Raw genomic sequence first — 20,511 nt, forward strand, 5'->3', positions numbered from 1 at the left:
AAGTCACTATAAAAACTAACGAATGGTTGCAATATGTGTACCTTTTGTAAGTAGGCAACTTATAACATGCTACATGTTAAGAAAAAAATGTGTAAAAATAGTTGCCCTAGGGCCTTTATTTGATTATTTAGCGCCAAATGCATTATGCTCCTGTCTAAATATTTTTTGTTGAAGGAGGCAAAATTATGTAAAAGGAAAAAGAAAAAAACTACAATTAGCAAGAAACTAGATGGGCCAAGTACAGAAACACCTTTAATATGTCACAATTCTTATATGTCACAACATGTACTAATTGCTACTAAACAAAACACACATGAGCGCCAAATGCCCCCGTAGCAACGCGTGAGTAAAAGGAAACTTGTTTCATTAATAAAGTAATAAGAACAATTGTATTTGTATAGATTATACTCTAATTGTATAGATTATATTTAAAAGATCACATCATTAAGTAATAGCCCAATATACCCAAGGCCCATACAGTGGAAAGTATTTAATCATTTATTTAAGACGAATACTTATTGTTGTCATATAGATTGCTTAAACCCTAGACCAGTGGTACGTCTCATTCTATTCATTTTTTCTTTCTAATTGCATGTACAACTTAACTATGACTTCGATGTCATCATCAACATATTTGCTATAAACATCAATTCAGTTCATGTAATTGATAAATATATGTATATCCACTGCGTTGCGTGACCGAACCAAAACTTCTTTAGGGATCATTTTTTTCTTCTAGAAAAGTCTCATCACTCATCAGTTTGATCAAATTTGTAAATTGTATATTGTAGACTCCTTATTGTTTGCACTATATATTTAATTTATTCTTTATTTTTAATTTTGTTACTTTCTTTCAAATAACGGACCTTATATGTTTTTGTCATTTCAAAAATCCCGTGTAATATATGGGCACAGAAGCTAGTAATCTTTTACATAAAAATCCAATAAATTTTCGTGGACGGATCAGTGGATTACGCAATAGTTAAATCGGAGTAAGTTTTTGTCATTATTCGAAGTCCACAATTTTGCATCGTTTGCCCTAAATCTGAGTATATGTAATCAACACTGTTATTATATAGTAGAAAATTTAGGATTTATACTGTTTGATTTTAGTTTTACTTTTTAGCAGCAGCATTATGGAGTCTGAAAACCTAACAGATGGCGTTAAAGAAACACAATGTCTAAATTCAGATATCATCAGCAACCTTCCTGAAAATATGATTGAGAATATTCTAAGTCTTATGCCAATCCGAGATGCACTGAGAACGAGTGTTTTGTCAAAGCAATGGCGGTATAGCTGGCGGAACATGCCCAAACTTGCGTTTAAAGATGAAACGGTGACGTCACCAGCGACCAAAAATAGGCTTTGTAATGCCATCTTCCATGTTTTGTCAATACATAATGGTCCGACAATATTAGAGTTCAAATGCTTGACTAGTTATCTTCGTTTGGAATCTGAGTTTGCCCAGATGATAAGTCATCTTGCTACACGAAATAATGTGAAAGAACTGATCTTCTTTAGCTTCTACCGCTTCAAACTTCCCGTTTCTTTCTTTTCATTGCAAGGACTAGAATGTATACATCTCCGAAATTGTACTTTTGAACCACCATTGACATTTAACGGATTTAGTCGGCTGAAAAGCATGACCTTTTGGAATGTTGTGGTTTCTTCTCAAGCTCTTGAACGGTTCCTCTCCAAGTGCCCGCTTGAGCATCTCGTATTGGTAAAGAACCATTTATGAATAAAAAAATCCTTCAATTAATCTTGTTATTATGTATAAAGGTTTGATCTTGCAGACTGGACGTCAAGATCGCACTAGCTTTGTAGCAGGAGGAGACAAGTTTACACTTGTTGATCTTTTACAATGTGTGCCTTCGATTCAGTCATTGAATATCTCAAACTATTATATGAAGGTAGGTTAAAATTTAATTATTCTAGCCTAAGAATATTGCATTAGCTAATTCTGAACTTATGCATTCTGTTAAAGTACCTGTGTTCCGGTTGCATGCCGCATAAGCTTCCGACAACACTAGTCCATCTCAAAGCTCTATCTCTTGACGTGTGCTTCACGGAACAAAACGAGATTTCTTCAGCCCTTTGTATGATCATGAGCTCACCTGTGCTGGAGAGAATTATATTTAAGGTAAATAGTGTTTTTTTTTAAATTGTTTCAGTTTATGGTACATAGAGGCTCCTTTTACTTTTATTGACACTATTAACATGTTCTGTAATTAGATGTGTGATAATGAGAAGTTGTCTATTCGACAAACTCCCATCAAGATTGTGATCATGGATCTTGTGAAACTTATCATGGCCAAATCACCTATGCTAAAGAATGTACGAATCGAGCTTAATAAACTTGTTTCCGTTAATGAAGAACTGAAGATGCTTAGAGATTTGTTGCAAATCCCATTTCCGCGGGCATCACCTTCTGCAAAGTTAACCTTTGTAAGCCCAAACTTTGTTGATTAAGGCTCTAGTTAATTTCTTTTCCTGGGTTAAGGATTGCCGTTGATTTTATGGACTACTTTCGTTTGAAGTAAATAATCTTGGTTTTGAACCTAAACGAGTCTATTATTTAGCTTTAAAGACTGATGTACCAAATCAGTCTTTTTCCAGCCCATGCTAATCAAATGTGATTTTTTTGAAGGTATTATTGTTAAGCATATCACATGGCCCAATGTGAAGGTTTTGAAATGTTATTGTGCTAAATGATAAGTTCAAGGTTGTCTCGATTACCGTTGCAAGTTTTTTGTTTCATTGTAAGGTTAAAATGCCTAATTAGTTTTAACTTCAACCAGAAATATAATTAAAATCCTAATTACAAGTCTAAGTTGCTAAAGAAAACTTGGGTTGTAGTAGGCTCAAAAGAGGTTGTAGTAGGCTCAAAAGAAAATAAACAAGTACCAAGGGATAAACTCATTTGAGTCAAGTTTCAAGTGATGGGGGTGACAAATAAATGGGTCAATGGGGAATAGCGATCACAGGCACAATAGGAAATATATTGTAGTCTGGTCTGGCCCAATTTCATCAAGGTACTTCTTGTCGGGTCTTCGCTCTTACGTTTTCCTGAACTTTGGTTCTGGTTTCGGTCCGGTCTCGAATCCAAAGCATATATGTTTAGAGAAACCAGGTATGTAAGTTAACACTTTTGTTCAAATCTTTATCTTTTATTGTTGTTACTATTATTCTTTAAAATATATGATAGTGGTGAAGGTTGGAATTTGGTCACTTGCTAATTAAGATCGTCATGTAGCTCTAAAAGTGAAAGAAGTTGTGTATTCATAAGGCTGTGTAGTTGTTGGGCTACAAATGGGGCGTCATGTTGCGCTCAGTCAGCAAATGATGAGTTTTAGTTTTAGGGGTGTAATAAATATATCAAACATTGCAGGCAACAAAAACCAGTCCCCCACACAAATCGACCGAATATCGCTTGGGTTGGGGAGGGGGGTGTTCAAGCTAAAAGTTGCCCATTGTCGCCAAAATTGTAACCCACCACGCATAGAATTTATGTCATCAATTGCTACAAAACTTGTAAATGATGCCCCTTGTTATATTTGTTGTCCGCCTACCTGCTATATTGATGTAATATTTATGTTTCTACCATTAAATGAAATTGCTAAAGAAATTCATGTTTGTACTTTGTAGTAGTTTTAAATTCGAATTATAATAAACTATTTTGTTTGATTGAATTCACATCAAATATTTTGTTTGATTGAATTCACATCAAATCAAATTTTAAATTCAAATCGAATCTAACTAGCTAAGGATTTCAAATTTCCCCTTCAAATCAATTTTATAAAATCTAGCTTTCATTATTTCAAAATTCAAATATTTCAATATTTAATTCGGATAATTTAAATATTTAAAATGGGGTTACTATTTGTTACTTGTATATATAACAAAAATAAAATAAAATATCATCATCATCATCGTACTCAGTATATCCCACCAATAGCAAAGCTATGGCAGGGTCTGAGGAGGGTAAGATGTAGACAGCCTTACCTCTACCCCGTGGGGATAGAGAGGCTGCTTCCGGTGAGACCCCCGGCTCTATAGTAGTTTTGCATCAAGCCTTGGACATAAGGCACATAGCACTCAATCATCGGGATGCTGGCTGATTGGTGCATGTACCCTTGCCTTTTGGCTATCAACGCCACCACATGATGCCTGATTAACCTTCCATCACTTTTAACGTTATTTTCACGAAAATTAGTACAATTTTATTTTTGCCCACCCGATGGTTCACACATATATACATTATATGCGTGCACCGCAAGCAGGGCACAATAAAATAAAATATGATGGTCTAATATGCATATATAAGTAAAATTGCATATGCTTGTAAAACGTGAATGTTAATGTTGCTGCTATGTTATAGATAGAGAAATCAAGTATGTGTATTACACGAGATTTGTTAAATAATAAAATAAACAAGGTTTGTTATTTGAAAAATTGAAGTTAAAAGCTAAAAAGAAAATAAAATATATAGTACAAACAATAAGGAGTATAAAATCTCAAATTTTCAAATTCAAAAAAATCTTTTTATATAAACATTTTCATAATTGTTTTGACCCATTACTCATGTATAAATATGATAAATGAAATGAAATATTACAGAATTATAAATAAAGTCATAGCTTATTCGTCAAAATTGTTTTGACTCATGACTCATGGATATATTTGATACATTACATATGATGAGAAATTAGAGAATTAAAAATTATAACTGATTTGTCAAAATTATTTTGATCCATGACTTATGAATAGCTAGGATTAATGGGATGAGAGATTAGAGAATTAGAAACGAAATTATAACTCATTCGTCAAAATGATTTTCCCCATAAACCATAAATAGGTAGGATAAATGAGAATAGAATTTAGGCCAATATTGAATGTGAGATTGCCATATCATTTTTATTATTTTCTTTTATTCTGGTTGCTCTCTACATTCTCTCAAGCCACTAGATTGCATTATTTGTAAATGAAGGTTTCTCATTCATTTGACTCGAATTCACGGGTATGGGCCTCACCAAACCCATATATTCTTTAAACGGGTTATAACATCTCATTGAATTAAAAATTAATCTCACCAAATATTTGATTTGAAAATCCTATAAAATAGGGATATACTAAAAGTTAATATCTATTTTCTTAAAAAAAAGATATATATTATTTATAATTAAAAAAACAATTTTATATTAGAAAAAATAAACGGGTAATAGTCTCATTAAACCCAAATAGTTTTTAAACCGGATTATAACGTCTCATTTATTTGTGTAAACTCTTTCATAATCAAATACTAAGTATATTATTAACTTATATACAATAAATAAAATTAAAATCCAAAAAATATATAAAGATTATAAACGAATAAATGTAAAACCATCGTAATACAGGGAATAAAAGCTAGTATAGTTATATTTTACCTAAAAATACGTATTATAACTTTATTGTAAACTCTTACGAGATCTAATTTATAAATTTCTATTTAAGTGACTAAACCAATCGTTTAACTTATATTTATATACATATATATATAGGGGAGGATTATACTACAAAGAAGTAGTTTCCTAGGAAGACTAAAAATAAATCATAGCCATTGGATCAAGTTAATCAACGGTTGAGATTTAAAATTATCAAAAACCGACATAGTTTCTTATAATTACTCTTTCACCACTATAACCGACATAGTTTCTTTGAATTGTTCTTTCACCATAGGTTGTAATGCCACTTGTCAAAATCTATTGGTTCTTACAATTCTTAGAAAACTATTTCTTTTTATTTGAACCCTTTTCTATATATATATATATATATATATATATATATATATATATATATATATATATACATATATATATATATAGGATAAGGATCCTAAAAGGACCCTTCGCAAATTGAGAACCATTTTGAACCACTAAAAACACCTTTTAATTTTTTTTAAAAAAAATCATAAAACAAAAAATAACAAAAATTTTAAAAAAGTAAAAAAACCAAAATTCTAATATTTTATTCCGGTTTCATTAAAAAAATAAAAAATAAATAAAAAAATAAAAAAAAAATAAAAAAAATAAAAAAACGTCGTATTATAAACATATGTATAATTTTATTTAATCTTTAGTTATGTAATATACACATATGTACAGTATCATTTATCTTAAGTTACAAACATGTGTATAAAAAATCATGTAAATGTACATATATGTATATATTATACATATGTGTATATAATTTGCTAAACCGAGTTTTTTTAATGAAACCGGGAAGTTAAAATAAGAATTTTGGTTTTTATACTTTTTCCATTTTTGTGTTTTTTTATTTTATGATTTTTTTTATTTTATTAAAATTTCGAACCGGCCACGGAAAGCTTAGGGACATCAAATTAATCCGATTCTTTCGTAGGGTCATAAAATATTCGATATAGGTCTTCAGAACTGAAAATATGGTCATTTTCGGTGAATAGCCCCATACTCAGTTTTTTCGGGCTGACGGTGAACATACCCCTTTGGCCGTAGTAGCAAAATTTCGAACGGGCCACGGAAAAGCCTAGGGACATCAAATTGATCCGATTCTTTCGTAGGGTCATAAAATATTCAATGCAGGTCTCCAGGACCGAAAATATGGCTATTTTCGGTGAATAGCCCCATACTCAGTTTTTCGGGCTGACGGTGAACATACCCCTTTGGCCGTAGTAGCAAAATTTCGAACGGGCCACAGGAAAGCTCTATGGACATCAAATTGATCCGATTCTTACGTAGGGTCATAAAATATTCGATTAAGGTCTCCAGGACTGAAAATATGGTCATTTTCGATGAATACCCGCATACTCAGTTTTTTCGGGCCGACGGAGAACATACCCCTTTGGCCGTAGTAGCACAATTTCAAACGTGCCATGGGAAAGCTCAAAGAACATCAAATTGATCCGTTTTTTTCGTAGGGTCATAAAATATTCGATACAGGTCTCCAGGACAGAAAATATGGTCATTTTCGGTAAATAGCCCCATACTCAGTTTTTTCGGGCTGACGTTGAACATACCCCTTTGGACGTAGTAGCAAAATTTCGAACTTGCCACGGGAAAGGTCTAGGGACATCAAATTGATCCGATTCTTTCGTAGGGTCAAAAAATATTCGATGCAGGTCTCCAGGACCGAATATATGGTCATTTTCGGTGAATAGCCCCATACTCAGTTTTTTCGGGCTAACGGTGAACATACCCCTTTAGCCGTAGTAGCAAAAATTTCGAACGGGCCACGAGAAAGCTTTAGGGATATCAAATTGATCCGATTTTTTCGTAGGGTCATAAAATATTCAATGCAGGTCTCCAGGACCGAAAATATGGTCATTTTCGGTGAATAGCCCCATACTCAGTTTTTTCGGGCTGGCGGTGAACATAACTTTGGCCATAGTAGCAAAATTTCGAACTGGCCACGAAAAAGCTTTAGGGACATCAAATTGATCTGATTCTTTTGTAGGGTCATAAATTATTCGATGCAGGTCTTCAGGACCGAAAATATGGGTATTTACGGTGAAAAGCCCCATACTCAGTTTTTTCGGGCTGACGGTGAACATACCCCTTTGGCCGTAGTAGCAAAATTTCGAACGGTGCACGGGAAAGCTCTAGGGGCATCAAATTGATCCGATTCTTTCTTAGGATCATAAAATATTCGATGCAGGTCTACAGGACCGAAAGTATGGTCATTTTCGGTGAATAGCCCCGTATTTAGTTTTTTCTGGCTGACGGTGAACATACCCGTTTGGCCGTAGTAGCAAAATTTCGAACTGGCCACGGGAAAGCTCTAGAGATATCACATTGATCTTATTCTTTCATAGGGTCATAAAATATTCGATACAGGTCTCCAGGACCGAAAATATGGTCATTTTAGGTGAATAGCCTCATACTCAGTTTTTTCGGTCTAACGGTGAACATACCCCTTTGGCCGTAGTAGCAAAATTTCGAACGGGCCACGGGAAAGCTCTAGGGACAGCAAATTGATCCGATTCTTTCGTAGGGTCATAAAATATTCGATGCAGGTCTCCAGGACTGAAAATATGGTCATTTTCGGTGAATACCCCCATACTCAGTTTTTTCGGGCCGACAGTGAACATACCCCTTTGGCCGTAGTAGAAAAATTTCAAACGGGCCACGGGAAAGCTCTAAGGACATCAAATTGATCCGTTTTTTTCGTAGAGTCATAAAATATTCGATGCAGGTCTCCAGAGCTGAAAATATGGTTATTTTCGGTGAATAGCCCCATACTCAGTTTTTTCGGGCTGACGGTAAACATACCCCTATGGCCGTAATAGCTAAAATTTCGAACGGGCCACGAGAAAGCTCTAGGGGCATTAAAATAATCCGATTCTTTCGTAGGGTCATAAAATATTCGACGCAGGTCTCTAGGAACGAAAATAAGGTCATTTTCGGTGAATAGCCCCATACTCAGTTTTTTCGGGCTGACGGTGAACATACCCTTCTGGCCGTAGTAGCAAAATTTCGAACGGGCCACGGGAAAGCTCTAGGGACATTAAATTGATCCGATTCTTTCGTAGGATCATAAAATATTCGATGCACGTCTCCTGGACCGAAAATATGCTCATTTTCGGTGAATAGCCCCATACTCAGTTTTTCGGGCTGATGGTGAACATACCCCTTTGGCCCTAGTAGCAATATTTCGAAAGGGTCACGGGAAAGCTCTAGGGGCATCAAATTGATCCGATTATTTCGTAGGGTCATAAAATATTCGATGCAGGTCTCCAGGACCGAAAATATGGTCATTTCGGTGAATAGCCACATAGTCAGTTTTTTCGGGCTGACGGTGAACACACCCCTTTGGCCGTTGTAGCAAAATTTCGAACGGGCCATGCGAAGGATTTAGGGACATCAAATTGATCCGATTCTTTCGTAGGGTCATAAAATATTCGATGCACGTCTCCAAGACTGAAAATATGGTCATTTTTAGTGAGTGGCCCCATACTCAGTTTTTTTCGGGCTAACGGTATACCCCTATGGCCGTAGTAGCAAAATTTCAAACATGCCACGAGAAAGCTCTAGGGGCATCAAATTGATCCGATTCTTCCGTAGGGTCATAAAATATTCGATACAGGTCTCCAGGACCGAAAATATGGTCATTTTCTGTGAATAGCCCCATACTCAGTTTTTTCGGGCTGACGGTGAACATACCCCTTTGGCCGTAGTAGCAAAATTTCCACCGGGCCACAGGAAAGCTCTAGGGACATCAAATTGATCCGATTCTTTCGTATGGTGATAATATATTCGATGCAGGTCCCCAGGACCAAAAATATGGTCATTTTGAGTAAATAGCCCCACACTCAATTTTTCGGGCTGACGGTGAACATACCCATTTAGCCGTAGTAGCAAAATTTCGAACGGACCACGGGAAAGCTCTAGGGACATCAAAATGATCCGATTCTTTCGTAGGGTTATAAAATAATCGATACAGTTCTCCAGGACCGAAAATATGGTCATTTTCGTTGAATAGCCGCATACTCAGTTTTTTCGGGCTGACGGTGAACATACCTCTTTGGCCGTTGTAGTAAAATTTAGAACGGGCCACCAGAAAGCTCTAGGGACATCAAATTGATCCGATTATTTTGTAGGGTCATAAAATATTCGATGCAGGTCTTTAGGACCTAAAATATAGTTATTTTCGGTGAATAGCCCCGTACTCAATTTTTTCGGGCTGACGGTGAACATTCCTGTATGGCCGTAGTAGCAAAATTTCGAACTGGTCACGAGAAAGCTCTCGGGACATCACATTGATTTGATTCTTTCGTAGGGTCATAAAACATTCGATGCAGTTCTCCAGGACCGAAAATATGGTCATTTTCGGTGAATAGCACCATAATCAGTTTTTTCGGGCTGACGGTGAACATACCCTTTTGGCCGTAGTAGCAAAATTTTGAACGGGCCACGGGAAAGCCCTAGGGACATCAAATTGATCCGATTCTTTCGTAATGTCATAAAATATTCGATGCAGGTCTCCAAGACTGAAAATATGGTCATTTTCGGTGAATAGCCACATACTCAGTTTTTTCGGGCTGACGGTGAACATACACCTTTAGCTGTAGTAGCAAAATTTCCACCGGGCTACGGGAAAGCTCTAGGGATATCAAATTGATCCGATTCATTCGTAGGGTCATAAAATATTCAATGCAGGTCTCCAAAACCGAAAATATGGTCATCTTTGGTGAATAGCCCCATACTAAGTTTTTCGGGCTGACGGTGAACATACCCCTTTAGCCGTAGTAGAAAAGTTTCAAATGGGCCACGGGAAAGCTCTTGGGACATCAAATTGATCCGATTCTTTCGTAGGGTTACAAAATATTCGATGCACGTTTCCAAGACCGAAAATATGGTCATTTTGAGTGAGTGACCCCATATTCAGTTTTTTTCTGGCTAACGGTTAACATACCCCTATGGCCGTAGTAGCAAAATTTCGAACAGGCCACGAGAAAGCTCTAGGGGAATCAAATTGATCCGATTTTTTCGTAGGGTCATAAAATATTCGATGCAGGTCTTCAGGACCGAAAATATGGTCATTTTCAGTGAATAGCCACATACTCAGTTTTTTCGGGCTGACGGTGAACATACCCCTTTGGGCGTAGTAGCAAAATTTCGAACAGGCCTCGAGAAAGCTCTAGGGGCATCAAATTAATCCGATTCTTTCGTAGGGTTTATAAAATATTCGATGCAGGTCTCCAGGATCGAAAATATGGTCATTTTCGGTGAATAGCCCCATACTCAGTTTTTTCATGCTGACAGTGAACATACACCTTTGGTCATAGTAGCAAAATTTCGAAAGGGCCACGGGAAAACCCTAGGGATATCAAATTGATCCGATTCATTCATATGGTCATAAAATGTTCGATGCAGGTCTCCAAGAACAAAAATATGGTCATTTTCGGTGAATAGCCACATACTCAGTTTTTTCGGTCTGACGGTGAACATACCCCTTTGGGCGTAGTAGCAAAATTTCGATTCTTTCGTAGGGTCATAAAATATTTGATGCACGTCTCTAAGACCGAAAATATGGTCATTCTTAGTGAGTGGCCCCATACTCAGTTTTTTCGGGCTGACGGTGAACATACCCCTATGGCCGTAGTAGCAAAATTTCGAACGGGCCACGAGAAAGCTCTAGGGGCATCAAATTGATCCGATTCTTTCGTAGGGTCATAAAATATTCGATGCAGGTCTCCAGGACCGAAAATATGGTCATTTTCGGTGAGTAGCCCCATATTCAGTTTTTTCGGGCTGACGGTGAACATACCCCTTTGGCCTAGTAGCAAAATTTCGAACAGGCCATAAGAAAACTCTAGGGACATCAAATTGATCCGATTCTTTCGTAGGGTCATAAAATTTTCGATGCAGGTATCCAGGACCGAAAATATGATCATTTTCTGTGAACAGCCCCATACTCAGTTTTTTCGGGCTGACGGCGAACATACCCTTTTAGCCGTAGTAACAAAATTTCCACTGGGCCACGGGAAAGCTCTAGGGTCATCAATATGATCCGATTCTTTCGCATGGTGATAATATATTCGATGCAGGTCTCCAGGACAAAAAAATATGGTCATTTTGAGTAAATAGCCCCACACTCAATTTTTCGGGCTGACGGTGAACATACCCCTTTAGCCGTAGTAGCAAAATTTCGAACGGACCACAGGAAAGCTCTAAGGACCTCAAAATGATCCGATTCTTTCGTAGGGTCATAAAATATTTGATGCAGTTTTCGAGGACCGAAAATATGGTCATTTTCGGTGAATAGCCACATACTCAGTTTTTTAGGGCTGACGGTGAACATACCCCTTTGGGTGTAGTAGCAAAATTTCGAACGGGCAACGGGAAAGCTCTAGGGACATCAAATTGATCCGATTCATTCTTATGGTGATAATATATTCGATGCAAGTCTCCAGGACCAAAAATATGGTCATTTTGAGTAAATAGCCCCACACTCAATTTTCGGGCTGGAAGTGAACATACCCCTTTAGCCGTAGTAGAAAAGTTTTGAACGGGCCACAGGAAAGCTCTAGGGCATTAAATTGATCCGATTCTTTCGTAGGGTTATAAAATATTCGATGCAAGTCTCTCGGACCGAAAATATGGTCATTTTCGGTGAGTAGCCCCATACTCAGTTTTTTCGGGCTGACGGCGAACATACCCCTTTGCCCGTAGTAACAAAATTTCCACCGGGCCACGGGAAAGCTCTAGGGTCATCAAATTGATCCGATTCTTTCGCATGGTGATAATATATTCGAAGCAGGTCTCCAGGACCAAAAATATGGTCATTTTGAGTAAATAGCCCCACACTCAATTTTTCGGGCTGACGGTGAACGTATCCTTTAGCCGTAGTAGAAAAGTTTCGAACGGGCCACAGGAAAGCTTTAGGGACATCAAATTGATCCGATTCTTTCGTAGGGTTATAAAATATTCGATGCAGGTCTCCAGGAACGAAAATACGGTCATTTTCGGTGAGTAGCCCCATACTTAGTTTTTTTGGGACGACGGTAAACTTACCCCTTTGGCCGTAGTAGCAAAATTTCCACCGAGCCACGGGAAAGCTCTAGGGACATCAAATTGATCAGAATATTTCGTATGGTGATAATATATTCGATGCAGGTCTCCAGGAACAAAAATATAGTCATTTTGAGTAAAGAGCCCCACACTCAACTTTTCTGGCTGGCAGTGAACATACCCCTTTAGCCGTTGTAGCAAAATTTCGAACTGGCCCCGGGAAAGCTCTAGGGACATCAAATTGATCCGATTCTTTCGTAGGGTAAAAAAATATTCGATAAAGGTCTTCAGGACCGATAATATGGTCATTTTCGGTGAATAGCCCCATACTCAGTTTTTTCGGGCTGACGGTGAACATACCCCTTTGGCCGTAGTTGAAAAGTTTCGAACGGGCCACAGGAAATCTCTAGGGATATCAAATTAATCTGATTCTTTCGTAGGGTCATAAAATATTCAATGCAAGTCTCCAAAACCGAAAATATGGTCATTTTCGGTGTATAGCCCCATACTCAGTTTTTTCGGGCTGACGGTGTACGTACCCATTTAGACGTAGTAGAAAAGTTTTGAACGGGCCACGGGAAATCTCTAGGGGCATCAAATTGATCCGATACTTTCGTAGGGTCATAAAATATTCGATGCAGGTCTCCAGGACCGAAAATATGGTCATTTTCTGTGAATAGCCCCATACTCAGTTTTTTCGGGCTGACGGCGAACATACCCCTTTGGCAGTAGTAGCAATATTTCGAACGGGCCACGGGAAATCTCTTGGGGCATCAAATTGATCCGATTCTTTCGTAGGGTCATAAATATTCGATGCAGGTCTCCAGGACCGAAAATATGGTCATTTTCGGTGAGTAGCCCATACTCATTTTTTTCGGGCTGACGGTGAACATACACCTTTGGCCGTAGTAGCAAAATTTCCACCGGGCTACGGGAAAGCTCTAGGGATATCAAATTGATTCGATTCAATCGTAGGGTCATAAAATATTCTATGTAGGTCTCCAAAACCGAAAATATGGTCAACTTCGGTGAATAGCCCCATACTCAGTTTTTTCGGGCTGACGGTGTACGTACCCATTTAGCCGTATTAGAAAAGTTTTGAACGGGCCACGGGAAAGCTCTAGGGCATCAAATTGATCTGATTCTTTCGTAGGGTCATAAAATATACGATACAGGTCTCCCGGACCGAAAATATGGTCATTTTCAGTGAGTAGCCCCATACTCAGTTTTTTCGTGCTGACGGTGAACAAACACCTTTGGTCGTAGTAGCAAAATTTCCACTAGGCTACGGGAAAGCTCTAGGGATATCAAATTGATCCGATTCATTCGTAGGGTCATAAAATATTCAATGCAGGTCTCCAAAACCGAAAATATGGTCATCTTCGGTAAATAGCCCCACACTCAATTTTTCGGGCTGACGGTGAACATACCATTTTAGCCGTAGTAGCAAAATTTCGAACAGGCCACGAGAAAACTCTAGGGACATCAAATTGATCCGATTCTTTCGTAGGGTCATAAAATATTCGATGCAGGTCTCCAGGACCGAAAATATGATCATTTTCTGTGAACAGCCCCATACTCAGTTTTTTCGGGCTGACGGTGAACATACACCATTGGCCGTAGTAGAAAAGTTTCGAACGGGCCACAGGAAATCTCTTGCGACATCAAATTGATCTGATTCTTTCGTAGGGTTATAAAATATTCGATGCAAGTCTCCAGGACCGAAAATACGGTCATTTTCGGTGAATAGCCCCATACTCAGTTTTTTCGTGCTGACAGTGAACATACACCTTTGGTCGTAGTAGCAAAATTTCGAACGGGCCACGGGAAAACCCTAGGGACATCAATTGATCCGATTATTTCAAAGGGTCATAAAATATTCGATGCAGGTCTCTAAGACCGAAAATATGGTCATTTTCGGTGAATAGCCATATACTCAGTTTTTTCGGGCTGACGGTGAAATACCCCTTTGGGGGTAGTAGCAAAATTTCGAACGGGCAACGGGAAAGTTCTAGGGACATCAAATTGATCCGATTCATTCTTATGGTGATAATATATTCGATGCATGTCTCCAGGACCAAAAATATAGTCATTTTGAGTAAATAGCCCCACACTCAATTTTCGGGCTGGCAGTGAACATACCCCTTTAGCCGTAGTAAAAAAGTTTTGAACGGGCCACGGGAAAGCTCTAGGGCATCAAATTGATCCGATTCTTTCGTAGGGTTATAAAATATTCGATGCAGGTCTCACGGACCGAAAATATGGTCATTTTCGGTGAGTAGCCCCATACTCTGTTTTTTCGGGCTGACGGCGAACATAACCCTTTGGCCGTAGTAACAAAATTTCCACCGGGCCACGGGAAAGCTCTAGGGTCATCAAATTGATCCGATTCTTTCGCATGGTGATAATATATTCGATGCAGGTCTCCAGGACCAAAAATATGGTCATTTTGAGTAAATAGCCCCACACTCAATTTTTCGGGCTGACGGTGAACATACCCCTTTAGCCATAGTAGAAAAGTTTCGAACGGGCCACAGGAAAGCTTTTGGGACATCAAATTGATCCTATTCTTTCGTAGGGTTATAAAATATTCGATGCAGGTCTCCAGGACTGAAAATATGGTCATTTTCGGGGAATAGCCCCAGACTCAGTTTTTTCGGGCTGACGGTGAACATACACCATTGGCCGTAGTAGAAAAGTTTCGAACGGGCCACTGGAAATCTCTAGGGACATCAAATTGATCTGATTCATTCGTAGGGTTATAAAATATTTGATGCAAGTCTCTAGGACCGAAAATACGGTCATTTTCGGTGAACAGCCCCATACTCAGTTTTTTCGGGCTGACGGTGAACATACATTTTTGGTCGTAGTAGCAAAATTTCGAACGGGCCACGGGAAAACTCAAGGGACATCAAATTTATCCGATTCTTTCGTAGGGTCATAAAATATTCGATGCAGGTCTCCAGGACCGAAAATATGGTCATTTTCAGTGAGTAGCCCCATACTCTGTTTTTTCGGGCTGACGGCGAACATAACCCTTTGGCCGTAGTAACAAAATTTCCACCGGGCCACGGGAAAGCTCTAGGGTCATCAAATTGATCCGATTCTTTCGCATGGTGATAATATATTCGATGCAGGTCTCCAGGACCAAAAATATGGTCATTTTGAGTAAATAGCCCCACACTCAATTTTTCGGGCTGACGGTGAACATACCCCTTTAGCCATAGTAGAAAAGTTTCGAACGGGCTACAGGAAAGCTTTTGGGACATCAAATTGATCCTATTCTTTCGTAGGGTTATAAAATATTCGATGCAGGTCTCCAGGACTGAAAATATGGTCATTTTCGGGGAATAGCCCCAGACTCAGTTTTTTCGGGCTGACGGTGAACATACACCATTGGCCGTAGTAGAAAAGTTTCGAACGGGCCACTGGAAATCTCTAGGGACATCAAATTGATCTGATTCATTCGTAGGGTTATAAAATATTCGATGCAAGTCTCTAGGACCGAAAATACGGTCATTTTCGGTGAACAGCCCCATATTTAGTTTTTTCGGGCTGACGGTGAACATACCCCTTTAGCCGTAGTAGCAAAATTTCGAACGGACCACGGGAAAGCTCTAGGGACATCAAAATGATACGATTCTTTCGTAGGGTCATAAAATATTCGATGCAGTTTTCGAGGACCGAAAATATGGTCATTTTCGTGGAATAGCCCCAGACTCAGTTTTTTCGGGCTGACAGTGAACATACACCATTGGCCGTAGTAGAAAAGTTTCGAACGGGCCACTGGAAATCTCTAGAGACATCAACTTGATCTGATTCTTTCATAGGGTTATAAAATATTCGATGCAAGTCTCCAGGACCGAAAATACGGTCATTTTCGGTGAACAGCCCCATACTTAGTTTTTTCGGGCTGACGGTGAACATACATTTTTGGTCGTAGTAGCAAAATTTCGAACGGGCCACGGGAAAACTCAAGGGACATCAAATTTATCCGATTCTTTCGTAGGGTCATAAAATATTCGATGCAGGTCTCCAGGACCGAAAATATGGTCATTTTCGGTGAGTAGCCCCATACTCAGTTTTTTCGGGATGACGGTGAACATACCCCTTTGGCCGTAGTAGCAAAATTTCCACCGGGCCACGGGAAAGCTCTAGGGACATCAAATTGATCAGAATATTTCGTACGGTGATAATATATTCGATGCACGTCTCCAGGACCAAAAATATGGTCATTTTGAGTAAAGAGCCCCACACTCAATTTTTCGGGCTGGCAGTGAAGATACCCCTTTAGCCGTAGTAGCAAAATTTCGAACTGGCCACGGGAAAGCTCTAGGGACATCAAATTGATCCGATTATTTCGTAGGGTCATAAAATATTCGATGCAGGTCTCCAGGACCGAAAATTTGGTCATTTTCGGTGCATAGCCCCATACTCAGTTTTTTCGGGCTGACGGTGAACCCTTTGGCTGTAGTTGAAAAGTTTCGAACGGGCCACGGGAAATCTCTAGGGATATCAAATTAATCTGATTCTTTATTAGGGTCAAAAAATATTCAATGCAGGTCTCCAAAACCGAAAATATGGTCATCTTCGGTGTATAGCCCCATACTCAGTTTTTTCGGGCTGACGGTGTACGTACCCATTTAGCCGTAGTAGAAAAGTTTTGAACGGGCCACGGGAAATCTATAGGGGCATCAAATTGATCCGATTCTTTCGTAGGGTCATAAAATATTCGATGCAGGTCTCCAGGACCGAAAATATGGTCATTTTCGGTGAGTAGCCCCGTATTCAGTTTTTTCGGGCTGACGGTGAACATACCCCTTTGGCCTAGTAGCAAAATTTCGAACAGGCCACGAGAAAACTCTAGGGACATCAAATTGATCTGATTCTTTCGTAGGGTCATAAAATATTCGATGCAGGTCTCTAGGACCAAAAATATGATCATTTTCTGTGAATAGCCCCATACTCAGTTTTTTCGGGCTGACGGCGAACATACCCCTTTGGCCGTAGTTATAAAATTTCCACCGGGCCACGGGAAAGCTCTAGAGTCATCAAATTGATCCGATTCTTTCGCATGGTGATAATATATTCGATGCAGGTCTCCAGGACCAAAAATATGGTTATTTTGTGTAAATAGCCCCACACTCGATTTTTCGGGCTGACGGTGAACATACCCTTAGCCGTAGTAGCAAAATTTCGAACGGACCACGGGAAAGCTCTAGGGACATCAAAATGAGCCGATTCTTTCATAAGGTCATAAAATATTCGATGCAGTTTTCCATAATCGAAAATATGGTCATTTTCGGTGAATAGCCACATACTCAGGTTTTTCGGGCTGACGGTGAACATACCCCTTTGGGCGTAGTAGCAAAATTTCGAACGGGCAACGGGAAAGCTCTAGGGACATCAAATTGATCCGATTCTTTCTTATCGTGATAATGTATTCGATGCATGTTTCCAGGACCAAAAATATGGTCATTTTGAGTAAATAGCCCCACACTCAATTTTCGGGCTGGCAGTGAACATACCCCTTTAGCCGTAGTAGAAAAATTTCGAACGGGCCACGGGAAAGCTCTAGGAACATCAAATTGATCCGATTCTTTTGTATGGTCATAAAATATTCGATGCAGGTCTCCAGGACCGAAAATATCGTCATTTCGGTGAATAGCCCAATACTTTGTTTTTTCGGGCTGACGGTGAACATACCCCTTTGGCCGTAGTAGCAATATTTCGAACGGGCCACGGGAAATCTCTAGGGGCATCAAATTGATCCGATTATTTCGTAGGGTCATAAATATTCGATGCAGGTCTCCAGGACCGAAAATATGGTCATTTTCGGTGAGCAGCCCCATACTCAGTTTTTTCGGGCTGACGGTGAACATACACCTTTGGCCGTAGTAGTAAAATTTCCACCGGGCTACGGGAAAGCTCTAGGGATATCAAATTGATCCGATTCATTCGTAGGGTCATAAAATATTCTACGCAGGTCTCCAAAACCGAAAATATGGTCAACTTCGGTGAATAGCCCCATACTCAGTTTTTTCGGGCTGACGGTGTACGTACCCATTTAGCCGTATTAGAAAAGTTTTGAACGAACCACGGAAAGCTCTAGGGCATCAAATTGATCCGATTTTTTCGTAGGGTTATAAAATATTCGATGCAGGTCTCCCGGACCGAAAATATAGTCATTTTCGGTGAGTAGCCCCATACTCAGTTTTTTCGGGCTGACGGCGAACATACCTCTTTGGCCGTAGTAACAAAATTTCCACCGGGCCACGGGAAAGCTCTAGGGTTATCAAATTGATCCGATTCTTTCGCATGGTGATAATATATTCAATGCAGGTCTCCAGGACCAAAAATATGTTCATTTTGAGAAAATATCCCCACACTCAATTTTTCGGGCTGACGATGAACATACCCCTTTAGCCGTAGTAGAAAAGTTTCGAACGGGCCACAGGAAAACTTTAGGGACATCAAATTGATCCGATTCTTTCGTAGGGTTATAAAATATTCGATGCAGGTCTCCAGGACTGAAAATATGGTCATTTTCGGGGAATAGCCCCAGACTCAGTTTTTTCGGGCTGACGGTGAACATACACCATTGGCCGTAGTAGAAAAGTTTCGAACGGGCCACTGGAAATCTCTTGCGACATCAAATTGATCTGATTCTTTCGTAGGGTTATAAAATATTCGATGCAAGTCTCCAGGACCGAAAATACGGTCATTTTCGGTGAATAGCCCCATACTCAGTTTTTTCGTTCTGACAGTGAACATACTGTTGGGTTTTATACAAGGTTATCAAAGTTTCAAGTTAACCATTTTAACATGAAAACGCAACGGAAGCTTAGATTTTAAAACTTGTTAATGAACATACCATTATGTTAAAACTAAAACCCGAAGCCAAGGATCAAAATTACAAGAACAAGATGCTCACAAAATGTAAATTGTACCTTCTTCTACCTTTAGAAGAACAAGTGAGTTGTTGAAGGGGATGGTGGATGAATGACAAGCCTCCAAAGAAGAAGACCTCAAGAGTATGATACCCCAAGCTATTTGTGACAACACCAAGTTGTTTTGCTAGGATTTATGAACACAAAACAAGCTTACCAAGCTCACTTTTTCTGCTGCTGCTAGCCGTGAGTTTATATGAGAGGAAGAGAGAGTTTTTGAAGCTTGAATACACTTGAAAAGATTCAAAAACAAGACACAAATGCATGTAATTTGTATGGAGAGTTTTTGGAACAAGATCACCTAACATGCAAAGGAAGCATGCAATTTAATTGGACCAAAAACCCCCACCCACATGGGGTGGCCGGTTATACTTATTATTATTATTTTTTTTATTTTTTTTTTGTTTTGTTTTAACCATTTAAAACATCTCCATTCATTTTATAAAACTCATTTTTATAAAATGTACATACATTTATATAATTATTTAACCAATTAAATAATTAATTTATATAAACAAATTATCCAGATAATTTATTTAAATCCTCAAGTGTGTTTGTTTAGAAAACCAATTTTCTAAACATGTAGTGTTCGGTATTCGTTTAAATGATCAAATCATTAAAAGAATACATTTGGTGTTGTCTAGCTTGTTATTGGGTATGACCCGACTTGGATCAAACACAGTTAGCCACATTAATATAAATATGTGTCTCGGGCATATGAAATTCCAACAATCTCCCACTTGCACGAGATACATAGAAAATTAATGCAAGTGCTGAATACCGCCTAACAACGGTTCACCACCCTTAATGTGTTTGACGAAGTGCCATTCAATAACATCATCCCTTCAAGTTCCTTACTTGATATGATTTAGGTGAATCTATCATTATATCCCTTTGTTACTAGATGTCATGTTGGATCTAAGAGACATAGGTGATCATTCTCTTTACAATTCAACTTTATCAGGCCTTAGACATCTAAACTCTCAACACATAAGAGGAACAAATTCCGTCTTGACTGTATACGCCTCTC

At 38.8% G+C, this 20,511-nt stretch overlaps 2 protein-coding genes across 2 annotated transcripts; both read left to right on the forward strand.

Annotated features, from left to right (window-relative positions):
* The first annotated feature begins 818 nt into the window (after window positions 1-818).
* LOC143579515 (F-box/FBD/LRR-repeat protein At1g13570-like) lies at window positions 819-2,463 on the forward strand. Its single transcript, XM_077062804.1, has one exon. The coding sequence runs from the start codon at window positions 1,137-1,139 to the stop codon at window positions 1,740-1,742; it is 606 nt and encodes a 201-aa protein (XP_076918919.1). The 5' UTR covers window positions 819-1,136; the 3' UTR covers window positions 1,743-2,463.
* Window positions 1,774-2,473, forward strand: LOC143579510 (F-box/FBD/LRR-repeat protein At1g13570-like). The gene is made up of 3 exons (XM_077062799.1): window positions 1,774-1,914; window positions 1,989-2,144; window positions 2,237-2,473. The coding sequence occupies exons 1-3, from the start codon at window positions 1,774-1,776 to the stop codon at window positions 2,471-2,473; spliced, it is 534 nt and encodes a 177-aa protein (XP_076918914.1).
* The last annotated feature ends 18,038 nt before the right edge of the window (window positions 2,474-20,511 follow it).

The sequence above is a fragment of the Bidens hawaiensis genome, unplaced genomic scaffold (assembly GCF_021521415.1).
Source record: "Bidens hawaiensis isolate Kalapana, Puna unplaced genomic scaffold, B.hawaiensis_p1.1 tig00029865_1, whole genome shotgun sequence".
In the NCBI taxonomy this organism is placed as follows: Eukaryota; Viridiplantae; Streptophyta; class Magnoliopsida; order Asterales; family Asteraceae; genus Bidens; species Bidens hawaiensis.